Source organism: Gobius niger (genome assembly GCF_951799975.1).
Source record: "Gobius niger genome assembly, chromosome: 4".
NCBI classification, from domain to species: Eukaryota; Metazoa; Chordata; class Actinopteri; order Gobiiformes; family Gobiidae; genus Gobius; species Gobius niger.
The window spans coordinates 6082991-6104715 of NC_136855.1; the positions used below are offsets into that span (position 1 = coordinate 6082991).

At 40.6% G+C, this 21725-nt stretch overlaps 1 protein-coding gene across 2 annotated transcripts in view; it reads left to right on the plus strand.

The window, feature by feature from the left end:
• Nucleotides 1-18724, plus strand: part of pacsin3 (protein kinase C and casein kinase substrate in neurons 3) — a 45508-nt gene extending 26784 nt beyond the window's left edge. For both annotated transcript variants that reach the window (XM_079554914.1, XM_079554915.1), the window contains 3 exons: nucleotides 11762-11895; nucleotides 14509-14690; nucleotides 18524-18724. In XM_079554914.1, coding sequence (XP_079411040.1) covers nucleotides 11762-11895; nucleotides 14509-14690; nucleotides 18524-18639 — 432 coding nt within the window. In that variant the 3' untranslated portion in view covers nucleotides 18640-18724. The remainder of the gene's footprint in view (nucleotides 1-11761; nucleotides 11896-14508; nucleotides 14691-18523) is intronic.
• The last annotated feature ends 3001 nt before the right edge of the window (nucleotides 18725-21725 follow it).

Consider the following 21725-nt stretch of genomic DNA (forward strand, 5'->3'; position numbering starts at 1 on the left):
CTGTGCTGTACCAGACCAGAGCACCGCACGTACCGGATGTTTTGATCATGTTTCTGCTGCATGGAGTTTACCCACCATAGACCTTCTACTTCCTGTAACCATAAGGAAATGGTGGTCAGCTCTGGAAGTTCCTGGCACAGATGGACTTTTCATTAAAACTTGTATCCCCCTCTTTAAGTCATTAACCTCTTAACTCCCACCTGAACGAATCCCTTTTTCTCCAGTTTGGCTTTACCCTAATCAAAAAGCTTCTTGGGCAAAGAAGCCCCAAAACAACCACAAAAAATGAGAAGAAAACAGGGATGTAAACGCAACAAAAAAGTGACAAAAACTCAACAAAAATGTGGCAAAACTTCAACAAAAATGTGACAAAAATTCAACAAAAATGTGACAAAAATTCAACAAAAATGTGACAAAAATTCAACAAAAATGTGACAAAAATGTGACAAAAACTCAATCAAAATGTGACAAAAACAACCCAAAAATGTGACAAAAGCTTGACCAAAATGTGACAGAAACAACCAAAACATTTGACAAAAATTCTACAAAGATGTGACAAAAATGTGACAAAAACTCAACCAAAATGTGACACAACACAGCAACAACGCGAGGAAAAAGATCAGTTTTGTGGGTCTTAGCTTTCAAACGAGGTGTTACACAGGCCTATAGCCAAAGAGGACAGAAGGCATTCGGTTTAGGCGGGTGGTAAGAGGTTAATGAACACACTTCTCATTCTGACCTCCACGCGTTTCTTAATTTGATCTTTTGACTATTTTAATTTTCGCCCTATTCCAGATAATGGAACTGGCTCCAATAAGCCAGTCAAATTGCTAGCATGAACGAGCTACAGCTAGCCCGTGCTGAAGCATCCTTCCCTCAGTCCATTCTTAATGGTGCCTGCGCTCTTTAATACTGACACTAGAGCGGGACCGTTGAGATATTCAGGAGCTGGACAGTGCTTAACTCACAGTGGGAGGAATCGTTTGTTGGCTGTGCACGATGTTAATGCAAAGAGTAAGCACTCGTTCTAGTCAGGGCTGTTTGTAGCATGGTCATTGAAAAACTCTATTTTTGTCATATTTGAAATCACGATTATTCAAACGATTATTTGTTGCCTTTCTTTATTAAAAGTCTTTATTTTATTTATTAATGAAAAAAAACTATGCTGAATATTTTCTGTTTTCTGAACAGTCATAAACGGACAAATGATTTCAAGTTTGCCTCGATTAGGGAGAGGTCTCTGTTTCACACCTGCCCCCTGCTGGTCAGCCCTCACACCTGCGCAAGCAAACTGATCAGCGCGGCCGGATGACATCATCACACAGCGCTGTTTGTTTTTATGTCAGGCAAAAGCATGAGGCAGGGCAGGTGAAATGCGAAGGGAAAATAATCCCAGCGCCATGAAATAATGCAAGTCTGCTTTGCAAAAAAAAAAAATCAGATTATGCTAATTTTGTAATCGTTTAGTGTAATAATCGAAATCGTAATCGAATTTCGATTAATTGCACAGCCCTAATGGTCAGCATAAAATCAGATTTACACTTAAATGTAAGCAAGTAAGTCAGCAAGTGCTTTATTTGTCATTGTACAAGCGCACAACGGAATAGTGGTCAGGTGTTAGTCCTGAGCCGCTACCACTAAGCCGCGCTGCCAGTATGGGTCAACCTGACCAGCATGTTTTTGGAAGTCGGGGGAAACTTGGCTGGCTGCCATCTGTCTCCTCTGATCCTCTGAAACGGTGCAGCGCCTCCTGGGTTTATCCCTGTTCCAGAGCGTGGTGTCCTGCACTGGTCAGCTCCACCTCCTCCTCCAGTGTGTGGTTATATCAAAATGCCTCCGTCTCAAACAGTAGATGTAGGCGGCGCAGCTTAACGACAGTGCGACCACTCCTCCTGCTCACTCGGTCTGTCGTGGCGGAGCGCGGCGGGAAAAGCCTGAGTGAGAGTTGGCTCGTGTGTTTACGCTCAAAGAGAAGCCTCTCTTTTCTGACTTTTCTGAAACAGCCTCTGGTCTGGTGTCAATGCTCTTGTTGTGGGGTTGCGTGGGAGAGGAATGTGCAGCTGGACCCGACACATTAATATTTACGTCTGACTCTGATGATTCAGCTGCGATTGTGAATCTCTGGGACCAAAACATGGAGAACAATAAATTAGGTTTTTATCATGTTAGCGCATGAAATTGATCAAAAGCAAAGAAAGGATTGATCATGGCTGAACACAAATGAACCGCATCATGTTTCTGGACTCGCTGCAAGAAACAAGAAGAACAAGCTGATTTGGAGCAGTCGGAGCACCTTTGTTCATAAACTCCTGCCGTCCTGTCATGGGCGCGGCAGGCGGACAGGTCATTTTGAGTAGATGCAAACACAGCAGGTAAAATAATGACCATGTGCGCCCTGAAATGAGTCATTTGGCAAACTCGAACTGTCTTTAAAAAGCTGCAGACGCTCGGTCGTATGTTGTTATCAGCAGGTCACACTCGCAAAACATCAGGACCAGTTACAACCGCAAGCAGCAATGCAGGGCCTTGACTCGGGCTGGGTTTAATGAATCGATTAATCGTTTTGAATCGATTTTCCTTTGAATCCAATATCGATTCAAAAAACCTTTTAAATCGATCCTACGGTTGTGTTTGACTGAATTAACTATGTTTATTTCAATCGACAATAATTTCGGAACAAAATGAGATAGAAACGTACTTCTTTCTCCGGTTTTGAGTGCTAGCTCGTCTCTCGTCTCAAAGTTACAGCGTGGCAAAAAAATAGTCAAAAATTGCTCCCCCTGGATATAAAACGTGTGTGGCTGAGTGTCCACCAAAGGCAGGGGGGTGGGGCACAGGGAGACACAAGCGCCAAATATAAAGAGTCGGAGCAGTGAAAGTCTGCATCATAAATATCAGCTACACAACTTTTTTACTTTTTTAGAAGATGATGACAGCGAGCAGAGAGAACGAAAACATGCCGGCAGACAAATCCGGAAGTTGTGATGGTGACATTTACCCACAATGCAAAGCAAAAATCAGTCGCTCCCCCGCTCATCGGATGAGATTTTGGGATGAGCAGAACACTGCATGAAATACTTAAATGAATCGAAAATAAATTAAATTACATTGTGAATCGTAAGTCGGGCTCTTGTAGAGAGAACAAATCCATTTGGGAAATCCAAATTGATACCCAGCCATAACCTAGACCCCAACCCAAGTGTTGCTTGGTGTATATTTAGCTGAAGAATTGTCCAAACAGGCCAAGGCTCAAAGTGGACATATCATGCAAAATCACCTGTTTTTGAGCTTTTAAACGTTGTTCTTTCCAGACAGGTCTGAGTCATCCTCGGGTTAATCCTGTTTCTTCTTCTACTACTGTGTCAGCGTTTCATTCTGTACTTCCTGAATACAGCTGTGTCATTTTTCAAATCTAAAGACTGATATACTTCAGCGTCAAACCCACACTGCTTTTTTTAATCCAGACAATGTTCCTGTGTTTCGATAGCTTTGTGTTTTCAGTTTTTATGTCATTAATTAAAAAATTAAAATACATCACAACGTAAACGCGGAAGTTGGAACGATTTTGCCTTGCATCCAGACACCGTGGGGTAACAGGGGGGCGGGACTGACCGCTCGACTATAAACCAGCCTTATAACTGTCCTCCACATTTTGAAAGCTCAGAATCACACCTTTTGTCTGTTCTGAGCGTGTTTCATCAGGCCGTGCTGAAGCTGTAAACCAATCAATATAATTATCACATAATGAAATCAGAGTTTTTATTGCCATTGTCAGTGAAGGGACAGTCACAAACTAGGATTTATTTTTGCTGTAATTGTGCAACATGAAACATAAAGTCTATAAAGGCATGCAAGAAATAAAATAAACTTGGATAGTAAAGAAATAAACAGTCTGCACTAGTGTTAAAACAAATCGTCAAACACAGTGAGCTCAGACTAAGCCGTGTAAACATTAACTAACCATTTCCTCGTTGCTCAAACGGGCGGAGCCTGACGTGGCGTTGCATTCCGTATTTATTTACCGCCGCTGTTTGAGAGAACAATGTTGCGGAATAGTTTTGAGGGAGTTAAATTTCAGGCCTTTTGTCCCCAACTCGGACCGTCCCGTCTCTGTTCCCTTCACAATAAAAGCCCCGATTACATCTGCATTGTTCTCCCACAAAGGCCTTTACTGCGCCATAAAACACATGAAACGTCACCAACACAAAGCATTTCCCCAAAAACCTGGAGCTGTGGGCGAGGCCAGACTGAAACCTTAGCTAAGGCCTGGCTCGGTGATTACAGAATTACATGATGGAATTCTGCAGACGCTGCATGTGAATCAGGGAACAAAGTCGATGAGAGATTTCAGCTGATTGTGAAAGTTTTGATTTTTAACACACACTTTTTCATAGAGCCAGGTTTATATTGATGGTTTCATTAGGTTTTGTTCATCAGTCACAACAGTCTATAGTTTTAGGGCAGCTGAGAATACACAGGTACATCCATTTTCTTCCACTTGTCCGTTGCTGGGTCGTGGGAGCAGCTGTTGGAGTTGCCCAAATCACATTACACCAGCCCCTTATGGCTCCTCCTGCAGGTGGTGGGTCCACAGAAGGACGGCCTCACGATTCTAACTGGGCCTGGTGGTCTCTCATAAGGGGCTTCTGAGCCACTCTTTGTCTGACCCGTCACCTCAGACCTGTTTGCCATAGGAGACCCTACCAGGGGCACAAAGCCCCCGACAACAGAGCTCCCAGGATCATTCGGGCGCTCAAGCCCCTCCACCACGTTAAGGTAGCGGGGAACGGGAACGGGTACAGTGGGGGGAAATGTATGTGAACCCTTTGGAATTTCTCACATTTCTGCCTAAATTTCTCATAAAACAGTGTCTGCGTTAACTCAAACCACCCAAACAATTACATGTCATCATGTTTTATTGGCTATAACATGTGAACATTCACAGGACAGTGAGGAATAAGTAAACACCCTGGCTAAGGATGCTCCAAGAGCTAATTAGACACATTTTTGCAGACATTAAGAGTCAGGTGTGAGAAAAGCTTTGGCACACATCTTTACAGGAGTGGCTGTCCTGTAAAGATGACTCCAAGGGCTCAGCGCTAGCCTGGCCTTAGCCATCCGTAAACCCCGGTCAATTATCATTTCCCTACATGTACGTCTGGGTCCATTCAGAGAGCGGGGGAGGCGGGGCTTGTAGGTTTTTTTTATTTATTTTTTTATTGCTGGGATCCCCATTAGCACAGCAGAGCTGTCGCTATTCTTCCTGGGGTCCACATATAAAAACATAAAGAAATACATTAAAGAAAAAAGAAAAGTACATTAAGATACAAAAGCCACGCAACAATGTATACATTATATTACTGTATCACAATTCATAATCACTGCTTTCTTGGCATAATTTAACAATAATGTATCAAATCTCAAGAAATAGTTAGTATATTTTCAGTTCAGTTCAGTTGTTGATAACATTTTTTCAATGCCGATTTAAATGTTTTTATATTTACGAGCATCGTTAGATTTTCAGGTAGCATATTCCATGCATGCATTGCTCTGTACATAAATGTTTTCTGAGCACTGTTTGAATGTACTTTTGGTAAAACAAATTTCCCCACTAAGGCGTGTCTAGTTGGATAGTCATGTTTATCTTTGCTAAATAAGAGTCTCTGGTAAAGAATTTTGGGTCGCTTTGATACTATTATATTTTTGAAGAAAGACAATAATGAATACGATAATCTGTCTTTTACTGACAACCACTTGAGTTGATTCAGCATGACTTTGGTGTTGGTTGTATAATCGCAGCGTAGCACCAGTCGAGCTGCTCGGTTTTGTACGGTCTGTAGCCCTTTTAACACCCCAGCTGCAGCGTTTGACCACACTATTGGGCAATAGTCAAGATATGACAGAACCAGAGCTTGGCTTATTTGTCTAGTTGCTTTCCATGTAAAACAATTACTTTTTGTGTTCGTCATGTGCATTAGTCCTGTACATCTTCTTATAACGGAGAGACCATTTCCCATTTTAGTAATGATGTTGTCCACATGTTTCTTCCAGGATAACGTGTCATCTAAAGTGATACCTAAAAGTTTTGCCTCTTCGACCTGCTCTACCATAGTTGCACCTACTGTGAGATTTAACACTGGATTTGTTTTTATTAGGGATTTTGAGCCAAATATCATACTTTTTGTTTTCTTCACATTTAGAACTAATTTGTTTGAAATTATCCACTGGACAACTGCCGTGAACTCCTTGTCTAAATTTACACATAGTTCATCAGCTGTTGTAGCTGACATGTACACTGTAGAGTCATCTGCATACATGGATATTCTTGCTGCCTTAAGTACAGTCGGTAAGTCATTTGTGTAAATCGTATACAGCAATGGTCCAAGACAGCTGCCCTGAGGCACTCCGCAGTACACAGGCCTGAGATCAGAATATGACCCATTAAAAAACACTTTCTGCGTCCTGTTTGTTAGATAACTCCTGAACCATTGCAGAGCTGGCATTCCAAACCCATACCATTTCAGTTTGCTTAACAAAAGTTCATGATCAAGAATATCAAATGCTGCAGTAAAATCCAACATTACAGCTCCTACTATTCTTTTTTCATCTATATCCTTCAACCAGTCATCTGTCATTTGAACCAGGGCTGTAGCTGTGGAGTGTCCCTCTCTGTATGCATGTTGGTATTCAGTGTTCAGATTATTTATATCAAAATATAGTTTTAGTTGTTTAAACACAGCTTTTTCCATAATGTTGCACAAAACCGGCAGTATACTAATTGGGCGACTATTTAGTTCTGAGAATGGTTGTTTATTATTTTTTGGCAGTGGGATTATTTTCGCTATTTTCCACTTTTGCGGCACAGACCCTGTTTCAAAACTTTTATTTATGATGTGACACACGACTGGGGCTATTTCATTTGCTATTAGTTTAACAAGTTTTCCATCTAATTGATCCACCCCCGAGGATGTTTCTTTACAAGATTTGAGTGCAACTACTACATCCTCTATGCTTACATTTTGCAATTTAAATTCACAGGTTTTTTCTTTCATAATTGTATTTAGTATTAAAGGGATACTATTATTCAGAGTGGCCTGCATATTGTTTCTTAAATCACATGTTTTGTTAATGAAATAATTGTTTAAATTATTTGCTATTTCATTAGGTTTAGTGAAAAACTGACCATCTTTTTCCAAAAAACTAACCATTGGCTTCTTTTTTCTCCCAATTAATTCATTCAGGGTACTCCAAATTTTCTTACTATCGGATCCACAAGTTTCCATTTTGTTTTCATAATATAGCCTTTTCTTCTTTCTGTTCATTTTTGTCACCAGATTTCTCAATCTTCTATAATTCTGCCAGTCTGATTCATTTCCTGATGATATTGCTTCTACTTTTGAGTGATTTCTCTTCTCCATACATTCCTTCAGCTCGTTATCTCGCCAAGGACAGCTTTGTTTTCTAACTGTATGTTTCTTGAGAGGTGCATGGTTCTCTACCACAGGCAATAGTATCGATTCAAACTTCAGTAGCGCTATTTCTGGATTATCCTCTGATAAAACATTTACCCAGTTCAGCTTTCTTACTTCACATGCAAATTTCTCAGAGCAAAGGTTTTTGTATGATCGTCTACATGCAATCTGAGGAGTTTCCTTAGCGGCAATATTTTTGTTTTTTCTAACCATTACTATGAGGTTATGATCAGAAAATCCAACTGGCACCGACAGTGTTTCTGAACAACGCTCTGCCACATTAGTAAACATATGGTCAATACAAGAGGATTTAACAGTGTCATCTTTCCTTTTCATTATTCTGGTTGGTTTGTTCATCAGCTGAGTTAGACCACAAGCAGCAGCACATGCCTCAAGTTTAAATTTCTGTGAGCAATTCATAGAATTCCAGTCAACGTTTATATCACCCATAAAAAACACCTCATATTTTGAGTCACACACTTGATCCAACATGTCACAGATGGAGTCTAAATACTCTGTTTTTGAACTAGGTGGCCTGTAACAGCAACCAATCAAAACAGGTTTTAGATGGGGTATTTGTGCTTGTAACCATATGACTTCAAGATTACTTCTCATTAAATCATATCTGATTTTCACTGGGATCTGACTCTGGACATATATGGCTACACCACCCCCATGTGCATTCCTATCCTTACGATAGATATTATATCCTTGAATGAGTAATTCTCCATCTTGAAATGTGTCATCAAGGTGTGTTTCAGACAGAGCCAAGATATTTAGACTCGCCGATGACAAAACTTCATTTAAATCTTCCAACTTGTTTCTCATACTACATACATTTACATGTGCTATTCTTAGACCTCTTTTTGGTAATATAGAGAACATGAAGGTGTGATAATAATGGGTGACGTCAAGTATTTGCGCAGACATAGTTATGACAGAGTTATGACAGAGTTATGACAGAGTTATGACAGAGCTGACCTGGAAGCACCTCGGGCACATCCTTTCTTTTCTTTTTTTTTTTCTTTTCCTTTATTTATTTATTTCTTACAACAGAAATAATGAAATGGTTGGTTTACAAATTAAAATCAGACCGGAAGCATAGAATTAAGACATTACATTACAGACGTCGAGCACTTCCGTTCCGCTGTTACGACACAACTGAGCACTCAGTTGTTCACCAGGAGAGGGAGGAGCAGCTGCTCAGAGAGCAGGATTCAGGAGGATTACTGAGAGCTGCGTGAATGAAGCCACAAACCACTCTGGGGGTGTTTTTGATAAGGAAATAGCAAAACAACATGGCTAAAAGCTCCAAAAAGTCGATTTTGCATGATATAGGACCTTTAAGACAATGACCCAAAGCACAAAAGTAAATCCACTTCAGAATGGTTTCAGAAGAATAAAATACACGTTGGCCCAGTTAAAGTCCTGACCTAAACCCCACTGAGATGCTGTGGCATGATCTAAAAAAACAAAACATTCACACCAGATATCCCAGGAATCCCACTGAACTGCAGCAGTTTTGTAAAGAGGAATGGTCCAAGATTCATCCTGATTATTGTGCACGTCTAATCTGCAACTACAGGAAACGTCCGGATAAAGTTATTGCCGCCAAAAGAGAAAAAAAAGGTTTTATGTGTCATGGATTTGTGAATGGAGACCATGGTTTTATGACAGAATCTGAAGGAGCAAGTCGACAAAATGTAGTGAAATCAACATGTTTTGTTTTTTCTTTTTACTTGGACTGCTCAGAGTCACGAGGCATTTGTTTTGCTACATTATGTGAAGCTCCACTTCCACGTTTTGCTTCTTTCTTTAATCCCGACTGTGAGGACAAAATCTCACGATGTTAATGCGTTTGTTTATATCCATCATCCTGGTCATAATGTTTTGGCCGATCCCTGCGCTGAGACGCACAAACGCAGGGCCTGAGTGACTCGGGTTTGGTGAAAACGGAGCCGGCCCAGTGTCCTCACAGGAATCCGCAGCTCCCAGATCCAACAAGAGGCTTTTGTCTGAGAGAGAAACACAACAGGAAGACGGGAATATCAGGGACTGAAGCAGGATTCTCACAAAGCTCTAAACGAGCGGCAGATCTTTGCATGTTTTTCACTGTTAAGTTTAGGAGAGGCAGAGCTGCTTTCTTTTTGTATAGATACAGACGGTATGTTTAGAATTGCCCATTTACAGTCAGTGACGTGTGGTCAGGGGAGGCAAATGAGGTAGTGCCTAATCAGCCATCACCAAAAAAGTATATATATATAATAGTAATCATAATCATAGTCATCATTTGAAAAAAATACATTAAACCTTAATTAAAATTATAAAAAAAATGCAATACACTTTATCAACTAAGTTGTTCTGATGATGGTGAATGGGATTTCCTATGATTTTTATCAATTTCATGGTAAAAAATGTCCAAATGTTTTATCAGTTGTGGATATGGTATAAAGAGGGCGGAGCTACAGCGAGCCTCCGGTTTCCCGCACACACTGACCTCTGACTTTTCCTCATTCACTCAGTGCTCTCTATCATGTCTGGGTGCAAAATAAATGAACAATACATATTCCATAATAAACAGTAGAACAGTGCTCTAAACTTCCCTGTATTTACACTTACAGTCACATCCGTCAGTCATCCACCTCACTCTGCACTTCCCCATTACCTCTTTCCACTTTGCAAAACTTAAAACACATTACATTTTGGTAAGAAGTTATCACCAGACACTTTACATATGCCTTAGTCCCCAGCAACAAGCCTCACTGCACGTCACTGTATAGGCTATGGCAGACCTGGGCAAATAACGGCCTGCGGGCCACATCTGCACGGCGAGATGATTGAATCCGGCCCACGACTTGTTAGGGCATACATTCCAGAGTATGTCAAACAAAAAGCAAGTCCCAGGCCCATTCCCTTTCCATTTAAAGAGATTACCTGAATGCTCACTCCAGCCACTAGGGGGCTGCTTAAATAAGAAGAAAAGAAAAGAATCCCACACGTGTCCAGCAGAGGGCACTGACATAATGAGAGATCAGGATACAACACATTGGCTCCAGTCCTGTCAGGCTCATTATTTTTCATTTATGGGAAAAAGTTTCCTCAATAATATTTTCCCAATCAAAACATATTTTTATTGAAGAGCTTTTGTTTATGGACCCCGGCAATACACTCCCCATGTATATTTTGGAAATTTACTTGGAGACCCCTGCTATCGCTCTACTTCCCAGCAAAGTGCGATGGTAGAAGTTAATGAGTATAAGAAGTTGAATGTTTCTGTGTGGAGTTTGTATGTTCTCCCCGTGTCCTGGTAGGTTTCCTCCGGGTACTCCGGTTTCCCCTACCAATAAAAACAAGTACAATAGGCCAGGATGTTTGAGAGTGTGCATGGGGGACGACGGATGGAAATTAGCCTAAGGCTACAATCCGGTGTGGCTTGTTCATTAACTTGCACTGTCCCTACCAAATAAACCATAAAAAAAAAAAAAGCTAAATAACGATGCTCACACATGCGCTAATATGGCTAAATATTTTCAGAAAATAATAGTCCTACTGAATACCAGTATCAGATATTCAAAATACACATTTTAGTGTAATGTGCAATAGGATAAAGTTGCAGAATAAGTTCGAGTTATTGTTGGTGCGGCCTTCCAACTCAGAGCTGGCTTCTTATGTGGCCCCTTATGAAAATTAATTGCCCACCCCCGGGCTATGGTCATGTAGAAAGCAGGAGGGGAAAAAATGAACTTTCTCCCATTTCTCCACAACAACTTTCACAAATGCCGAATTATGAATATACTTTTGTACTAAATAAAGATACAGAGACATGGAGAGAAGCAAAGTGGTTCAACAGCCCATAAATACTTACGTTAGCGTCATGCTACATATGCTAAAGTTAGCTATGGCCGCTGTTTGTTTTTTTTTGCTTCTACTGAACAACTAGTTGTGAAAAAAACATTCATATGGACCCGATTTTGGCTTGACTTTGTGAATGATAAATGTTTATAGTACGCCAGAAAACGTTTTTCTTCCCCCTCAGCTAGGTCCCGCCCCCTTGTAAGACGAGTTGCCATCTGAATCTATACAGGACCTTGCAGACTTCATACATATTTTTTGTAATTTTTGTCCTTCAGTGTATTGTAAAAGCAGGCCTTTGTGCTGTGCAGCAAATTCTAAAACCTTTTTGTCAACCGTGAACCAGCATTAAATCATTATCTAGGATTTTTTGCCGTCATCTTTCTGTCCCGTCCATGTTCAGTGACGATCTGTGCGTTTGTGTTTGTTTTTTCCAGGAGTGGAGCCCGGAGCTGAGCCGCTCCATCAGTCGCAAGGTGAGAGGCGGCTCCGAGGAGAACGTGGTGACCCTGACCAACATCGTGTCGTCTGGAGACGCCCCGCCCAGCCCCACCCTGGACAGCGCTCACAGGTAACACCACAGATCTACTAATTCAGACATTTTGTTTATCCAGAGTCATGGCAACAGAGCAGTACATGAGCTGACCACTGGGGGGCACTACTGCACACAGCTCAACCGGCTAAAGTTCTAAAAAAGTGATTAAAACAATTAGCATTAACAAACCATCACTCATTTTCTTGTCTCTTCGTCTGTAAATCTGGTGTATAAACCATCGCAGCGCCCTCTGGTGGCCACTTTCGATAACACATGCTGGCCTTTAGGAACGTGTGGAAGCACAGACGCAGTGACAGTAACTATACACTTGGAATGCACGGATCTATTTACATGTAAAATGGGAGCGTCAGTGAGCCTTTCATCTTTAAAGGTGCGTTATGCAACTTTTGTTGCTTGAATATGTGTTTGTAATTTAACTTGTAGTGACTTAGTGGCTGTATGAGCGGTTAGCATAGCATAGCTTTTGCTTTCTCTCGCTTTGGCCTCCACAACGCTCCAGGATCAGATGTTTTGTAGGTTTTCTGGTTAGCTGTGAAAACAATTGATCCTGGAGCGTCCTCCAGTGATGGACAGTAAAAGCGCCATGCTGACCACTCATACAGGTGCTCTCACCAAATACTCACAAATATCAACTTTGTTTTTCACATAAATAGTTGCATAATGGACCTTTGACCTCTTAACTCCCACCTGAACGGATCCCATTTTCTCCAGGTTTTACCCTAATCAAAAAGCTTCTTGGGAAAAAAGCACCAAAACAGCCACAAAAAATGAGAAGAAAACAAGTATGTAAACGCAACAAAAATGTGACAAAAACTCAACCAAAAAGTGACACAAAAAATCAACTAAGATGTGACAAAAATGTGACAAAACTCAACCAAAAAATGACAACAATTCTACAAAAATGTGACAAAAACTTGACTAAAAATTGAAAAAAAAAAAGTGACAAAACTCAGCAAAAATGTGACAAAAACGTAACAAAAAAAGACAAAAACTTAAAAAAGAAAAAAAAGATGCCACAGCAACAACGCAAGGAGAAAGATCAGTTTTGTGGGTCTTAGCTTTCAAAGGCGGGTGGTAAGAGGTTAAGCAGAAAGAGCTTTCATGTGACACTAAGTAGATGTAGTTTGTTGTTCATGGACTTTATTCTTCAGAAATACTAATTCCCAGACTTTATAAAACACATGAACAGCTGTTTTAAAACATTTATTTTGATTTTGATCTAACATGTGTAACTGCAGATGACGAACTGAATGAGAAAGTGATCCTAAATGCAAATACTCAGGCGCGCCAATGCAGTAATACTCCGTTTCAGTAGCTGGAGTGCAGGAGGGGCAGTTGGACAGTGGGAGTGTGTGGAGGAGGCACAGACTAAACAGTCGCTCTGTGTCCAAGTTCAAGGCCTTTGTGTTTAGTCTCTGCTTCAGTCCAACTGGAAAAATCTGAGTTCAGGAGTTTTAATTCTACATTTTTCAGGAGCATAAAGTATTAAACCATCTGTGTCTGTAGTCTGTATAAGTCTATATTCCAGGTTCTCAAGGAATGACATGGATTGTGGCCTTAAATGTCATGAAAAATAATGGTATTTAAATTATAACTGGCATTAAATCTAAATGTCTTGGAAAATTATGACATTGCTCAACAATTTCTACTGTTTAAATTCATCTCTAAAATTGTGGTCTAAAACAGCGGTTCTCAACTGGTGGGTCGTGTTCATTAATTTGAGGGGAATACAGTACTTTTCATGATCTATAAGAAACGGCGTCCTTATTTGCATTTAGTCCTGAATTTAAGGTCCTATATCAAGTGCTATGCAAGTGCTCGGCGTCTGTAATGTAATGTCTTAATTCTATGTTTACGGCGTGATTTTAATTTGTAAAACAGCTTTTTCGTTCCTTCTGTTGTAAGAAACAAATAAAGGGAAGGAGGGGGAAAAAAAGGAAGTTCCCTCTGACTCTGAACAGATGTCATGTTTGCACTGAAAGCTGTAGGGAAGGAGCTCTTTCTAACCTACTCTTGACAGCCTGTTCTTTTTTCTTACCTGACGATAATGTCAGAGAAAAGTGCATTTGGCTACGAGGACGGGACTTTATTCAACCTTCCTAAAGTGAGGCCACTCGCCAGAAGTTAGAATTTCTTTCCGGGATTTGGCGACTATCACCAAAATAGTGTTTTTCTGTGACTGTCACTGGTGGATGCTTAGTGAACCTTGGCCAGAATCAAAGTGGATTAACTTTTATAAGCAACACGAGTCCCATCACGTAAACAGCGATGGACCAGAGTGGTGAGTCAATCCGAACTGCAAAAGTTGTTTGAGTGGAGAGAGGGGGCGGAGTTAACTGAATCCAAGCATCTTGTCTTCCAGGTTTGAAAAATACCTCCAGAAAACCCTTATATTTATCTCAAAAATGAGAGCTCCATAGTGGTAGAGGTACAATATATCATATAAATGCCTATACTTAACTTTGGGATGGCTACAATAGCAGGATACAGATCCTTTAAAGTTAAAGGAAAGGTATGTGCTAACCAGTCGTATCTTTTGTAAACCTAAACCACCGCGAGCTCACGACGCATCAACTTCCTGTGGTCCATCTTTGTCTCACTGACCGGGCGGTTCACTTCCTGTTGCAGGCTGAAGGAGGACTCGTCTGATTGGTCGGACGAGGAAAGCCCCAAGAAGGCGCTGGCGGTGAATGGCGTGCACGAGGGCGACGCGCACGAGCAGGTAGCGGGCGCGCCAGTGAGGGCAGTGCACGTGAAGGCGCTGTACGATTACACGGGGCAGGAGGGAGACGAGCTCAGCTTCAAAGCAGGTATTAACACCCTAACTCACTAACGCCCCGCAAACGCACTCTGATGAGCTTCTGATGGAGGGGTCATGTTGTTCAGCGTCAAGGAAACCACTTCTTCTTGTTCTACCTCCAACTGATGCGTCACACAAGTCGTTTATCCAGATCCAACACATGGGTCGTCAATGTCTGACTTTTTGTAATCGAGCTTCTTCTGTCCCACACACTGCCTCTCCTCCGATGGGTTTGGACTCAGCTTCAAATGGTATCACCCTGTCACCAGTGGTGTGTTTTTTTGTTCTGATTTGGCTTTGTTTTCTGATTTGGTAAATTTACATTAAAAAAATTACATTCATAAATGTCTCCACTGGGGCTGGGACAAAATATCGCTGTGCAGTGTATAGCAATACGTCTCGTGGTGATACGTGTTTCACCAAAAAGAAACACGTGTTTCGTATCGGAAAAGAAACACGTATCACCACAAACTACAGAAATCTGTCTGAACTGCAGCAGTTTTGTAAAGAGGAATGTCCCAAGATTCATCCTGATCGTCTTGAGCGTCTGATCTGCAACTACAGAAAAGCAGTTATAGCTGCAAAAGAAGGATCAGCAGATATTTAACAAAAGACTTTTAAAAAGCTTCTGCCATTTGTGCTTTTCAAAATGTTTTAATCAGTGTCAGACTCATTTTATTTGAGTTCCTGGTAGATGATCACTTACTTCGTGTGAGCAATTCGCTGTAGGATGTACTGTAAGTATTTCGGTCAAGGAGATGACTGTGTTTATGAAGGTGAAGGCTAACATAATTTTAAGCATTATAAAATCTGAAATAGTGCCACAAATGTTAAGTAATGTTCATAAAAACAATGGTCTTGTCTATAGTTTGACTTTTTTAATAGGTAGGTAAGTTTGTATTTGTTTTGTTTAAACTGACACAGATGTCTCCTCTGCTGAACTATTTACATCCCACATCAACTTTTGAAAATGCAGCAAGTGATCATCGACCAGGTCCACAACGAAATCTTTACAAAATATGATGATTCCTGCAGGTCTGAGTTAATCTCCATAGGAAATGAATGCGGACAGGAAGTCCTGGAGTTCACAACTTCAGGTCAGAGGAAGTCGCATAAACACATCATGCAACAAGGCAATAGCCCAGCTGAAGAGTCACTGGATCAATTGTGCCAAAATAAAGACTTAAATGTCATTAAAAAGCAGTAACTTGGATTCCAACTGGCCTTAAATCTAATTATCAAAAGCACTCAAATCATGGCCTAAAACACTTTGAACTGCACTGAGGGCAGATTTTGTACCTTTTCTTTTTTGCTCAAAAGTTTCCCCTCGTGCCCAGTTTGTGAATAATTACATTTCCCAAACTCTTGGCACGAGAGATTCTGTTTTCAGAGCCGGGACAACATTAGGAATGATGTGTGTCAGGGGTAAAGTACAGACCTGCTCTAACAGGACTGAACACATGAGTCTGTACTTCAGTGACCTGGAGACTACATGTGGGACGCACACAAAGAAACAGTTTCTTTGGCCGATTCCTATTCACAAACTTAACATTTTTTAACATTTTATATATATATATATATATATACACACACAGTGGGGAAAAAAAGTATTTGGCCAAAATCCAATACAATGTCTATGTGAAACTGACCAAACACTTTTTTTTCCCCCACTGTATATATATTTATATATATATATATATATATATATAATATATTTATATTTACATTTACATTTTATTTGTGGTACAAGTGTAGGCTTAAAAAGTGGGTTCATTAGTTTTAAACCAGGTTTTTAAATTCCTACATTTATTATGGTCAGTGTTGGTCAAAGTACTTGGTTTTGTTACTTGAGTAAAAGTATAGAAACTACTGGTTAAATATTCTGCCAATAAAAGCTGCTCTGCTGAAGTATTTGCTGGAGATAATACTTCAGTTTTCAAAGTACAAAGGTACCAATCTGTTAAGATAAATGTTAAGAAAAATAATGTCCCCCGAATTCCCCTATGTTCGTCGGTAGCATCTACACAGCGCCACCTACTGTTCTGGAGTGTGCGTTATTATTGTTATTGTTATTGTTATTAGAAATGTAGTGTAAAGTATTCTTAACACATTGAGTGTTGCGCTGTTTTGGGGATTTAGCTGTAAGTGCCAACAATCCAGACCATTTTTCATGATATTTGTAGCACCACAGCTTATTCTATGTTATAGTTATGGACACAGGCTGTGGCTCGTTTGATGCCATGGTTCCTGACAAATCCTAAGCTAAACAGAGGCTGATTTGGATCCAAATCACAGATTTTTTTCAAGAAACAGATATTTTGTGTTTTATGAAACACTCTCCTTTCTGATTTACTCCTCTCTCCTCTACTGGCACTAACGTTGTGGGAAGAGGCAAATGCCTAATATTTCCATTTCAAGTCAATATTCAATGACATTATGTTGTTGCTACAGATGGCGTGTGTATTTAAACAGCCTGGTTCTGGATTGAAGACTTTAACAGGATGTTTCTCAGCCATCCTTGGAACGATTTTGACCATTTAAAAACTCAGAGAAACGTTAAAATCTCAACTGTTTCGATCTATACATGGGAAGCCACTCTGCTTTGTCAAAGGTGCCCAGAGAGCGAGAGAGAAGTTGAAGTGAAGAAGAAACGCAATAATATGAAATGTCCAGATTGTGGATTTGATGGTCATTTATTTCAGTTCTGTTCATCACAGAGCTCCCAAAATCACACATAAGGTGTATTAGAGTGTCTAGTTTCATAATAAAAATAAAACGTAAAAACGAGTTTTTTACGTTTTTGGCACTCAATGTGTTAATTTTCAATGAATTTAATTAATATTTCAAATGTAGTGGAGTAGAATTATGAAACCCTCAACGCAGATACGACTGGAATAAAGTGCAGAAAAGCACAGTATTATGTCTGAGCACCTCTGTGTTCCTGAAGGTTTAGTTTGAGGGCGGAGGCGCCGCTGCTTTGGTTTGCTTTGTTGACACATCCTTTGGTGAACAAATGCTAAAGTAGTTCATCCACACAAAGTCAGGAGGCGAGGAGCACCAAACATCTATACTTACACATCAGGGAGTAGTCCAAATGACTGTCCAAATGACTGTCCAAATGACTGTCCAAATGACTGTCCAAATGACTGTCCAAATGACGGTCCAAATGACGGTCCAAATGACGGTCCAAATGACGGTCCAAATGACGGTCCAAATGACGGTCCAAATGACTGTCCAAATGACGGTCCAAATGACGGTCCAAATGACCACCTGCAGTCTGGCCATGAGCACAAGATGGCGACGCCACGGCCAGTACCTGACAATGGCAAATAGAGAAATCTTTGAGATTTGACTTTCCATGTCCTTCAGCAGTGATAGTTTTACCACAAGTGTTTGCAAGTGAGCAGTGTTGGGGGTAATGTATTCCAAAAGTAGCATAATTAATTACAATTCAAGTGACTCGAGATACAAGTGCAGTTAAATAAAAAAATTCAAAAACTCCCCCAAATAAAATGCAGCACCAAATCAAGTTTGAAGTTGGTGAATAAGATTTGCAGTGTGAACTTAATGTCATCAAAACAAAACACGAGAGAACGGGGGAAAGCCATTCTCTCATAAAGACTTCCTTTACTTTGAGTTAAGGAAGATTTCCTTACATAAATAAATGATACAAATGTCTCATATTTTCAAAACTGTAAGTACTAATTTACAGTATATTAGTTTTAAAGCAACACTGCAAATGAGTTGAAGCGTTTTGTCCCATTTCTCAAGAGTCCTTGATGAGGCTGAAGCATTGGCGTCCATTGGCTGCTCTGTCTCTGATGTTTCTTTGTGGTCCTGCAGGTGAGCAGCTGCTGAAGCTCGGGGAGGAGGACGAGCAGGGCTGGTGTAAAGGGCAGCTCAGCTCCGGACAGATCGGCCTGTATCCCGCCAACTACGTCCAGGCACTGGACTCCTGAGCCCGTGCCCCGCCCCACCCCACCCCCCAACACCACAACGCCCTGCCAAAACCATCACCAAGCCCCCCCCCCACACACCTCCTCACTCAAACCTGGCCACTGCTGCAAAGACATGCAGGACTGGAACATGAATTGTTTCTCCACGCTGTTACTGGACCAATCAGGAGCTGCGGGTTGGGACATGTGACCCACAGCAGACACTTCCCTTCCATCTTCCTAAAATCATGACTTTCGTTTTTACTGAATGAGTTTTTATAAGATTTAGGTTGATTTAAGTGATTTTGGGGGTAAAATACTAGAAATGTTTCCCTGTAGATTATGGATCTAAATGTAGGAAGTAAATCCAGTCATCCTGGTGGTTAGTTCTGGCTCGTAGGTTTTTACTGCTTTAACGACACAGCACGGATGACAACTGGAGAACCTTTACCTGCTCTATGTTCGACACAAACATGTTACTTCAATCATTTGAATAAGTTGGCAGAAGTTTTTAAAGTCCTGTTGCGTTGGAAGCTTCGGGCTCGTTGGAGATGGGCACATCTATTACTCTCCAAATCAAACCTTTTACTGAAAAACATCATTAAAACTCATTTCTTCTCATTTTCACTTCGCTCATGTGACTCGACATCCACAAACGTGCACCTTTAAACAAATTTCTCTGATATTTGATGTTTGATATCTGATGTTTCCTCTTGTTCACGAACGAGCCTGATAACATCATCTTTTCATCTTATAATAATTCTTTCTTTCTACTGGAGTTTTTCCGTGACTAGTAACCAGTGCCTTAGAGAATAGCGCCCTCTCCTGTCTGCACCTTGACCCCAGGCTGCAGATTTGAACCTCCTCCAATCATCTTCCTTTCTCTTCAGTTGAAAAACCTTCTCCAGAGCAGAGATGTGGACTTTTATTTGTCATTTATTTGTGTGTTTGTCTGAGGATCAAAAACGGGAACTGCTTTATTTGTGCTTCGCTTTGGCTCGATTTGTCCCAGAGTCGCTTGTTTTTCTGCTAAATAGTGCTTTATGATGATTAAGTGTAAAGAAATGATAGATTTGTTTTTTGTTTTTTAATGAGATTCCAAAGCTCGAAACATTTGTTGTAACTTGGCACCGAAGTGTGAGAACAAGAGTTTGAGTTTGTTTAGTGAAATGGCAGCAGCTGTGGTTGATTCAGTGTTGCCAAAATCCATCTGTAAATGTTCCTTTTTCTGTGCGAAAGGTGATGGACATTAAATACTTTGTGCAGCGACAAACCAACGGAGAGTTTTTGTGCACATTTCAAACGGGTCCAGAGGCCGTGGGAACCCAGGGTGCTGTAGCACCGCCTGGTGGATAGATGGTGTATTGCAGGCAGTAGTAAATATGGAATAAGAAAAAGTATTTTTGGAGGGTAATCTTGTCCCTCAGCGCTCCTCACCAAAATAAGTTCCCACGGCTCTGGGTCCAGGAGCTTTAACGTCAGAGAGACCGGGCCAATAAAGTCATATTTATCTGTCATTTGGCCCTACAAATATCTTAAATAACTATTGACCAATATCAAAACTACCATGTCTTCCTAAAATGTTAGAGGAATTTGAAAATAATCAAATGAAATCCTTTTGGCTTTTGACAAGGACACAGCACTGTGACTGGCGCGACTAAAGTTTTAAATGACATCTAGATCATAGAGTGTTTGGTCCTGTGATTTAACAAAGGCCTCTGTGAATGTTAAAGCAGCTAGAACACATTGGATTGGATTAAAACGAGCCTATAATTGGTTCTTCTTGGTTCAAACAGATTTAAAACCATCAGCTACAACTGCTTGTGTTCTGAGTTTTGAAATCACAAATCCCCCAGGGCTCTATACGAGGTCACCATTTTCATAAATTGGTGGTAAATAAATGGTAAATGGTCACATTTATATAGTGCCTGTCTACCTGCTATAGGCACTCAAAGCACTTTAAATCAAGGAACCACTCACCCATTCATACACCAGCGTACGCGGACACTGGAGGTGAAGTGTCTTGCTCAAGGACACACATTTCAGAGGAATTTGAAGTGCCGACTCTCCTAGCAGGACGACCTGCTCTGCTCCCTGCACCACCGTCACCCACATGTTCTTGATTATGGTGACACAGTTTATGCACACCTCACCTGTTCTTAAAGCTCTCCATATTCTCTCACTCTGCCCTTCCAGAACTGTTTATTATGAGAAAGTCGTCTGAAAGTCTTCCTGTCAAATAGGAGAGAGATTTATTTGTAAGGGAATCTTCCTGATTATCTCACATGTGACGAAACTACAACACCAGGTCACATGACTGTCGTTCTGACAAATCAACTCGTAAAGAGTGACACAGGAAAGAGCACAAATAGAGCGAACTACAAAGACTTTTACAGTAGAACTCTTTAGTGCCTCTTTCACATCTAAGAAACGTGTTTGGACCAAAACTACACAATTCACATGTTGAACAGGGAAAACACCCCAGCTTTAACGAATAAACTTTCACATGGAAACAAGACAAAAAAGAACCTATTCGTCACAAATAACAGGTTTAATTATTACATTCAATGTGTTTCTCCAAATTCATTTTTCTCACACTGGTGCCACAACATCTCAGTAGCTTCTACATAAAGCTGCACAAAATATCGTATCACGATATGATGCGGTTTCCACAATATATCACAACATCACTAAAGTCTTCATCTGACTGAGCCACACAGCAAAAACAATGAACAGAACTTTAACATGTGTAAAAGTTCAGTTTTAGTAAAACATTTACTAACGTAGCTCAGTTTTACCCTCGTTTTGATCCTGATTTTTTTCTGCTGCTGAAAAGCTTTGTGTTTAATTTGAACGGAACATTGAATGGAAATGGAATCGAGCATTGTTATTCCATTTCAAAATAAAATCGGAAAAACAACTTTTCTGGTAGATTTTTTGTTTTGTCTCTCTCTAAACTTGAAATAAAACAAAAATCATGCCATTACTACTTTTTAGTTTGATTATTATTTGCAACAACACAAAGACACGAGAGAGAGTCCTCGGCTCAGAGCGCTTGGTGCCACTACGGTCTGTCGGGGCATCTGAACTTGTATTTCCTGTGTCCCCAC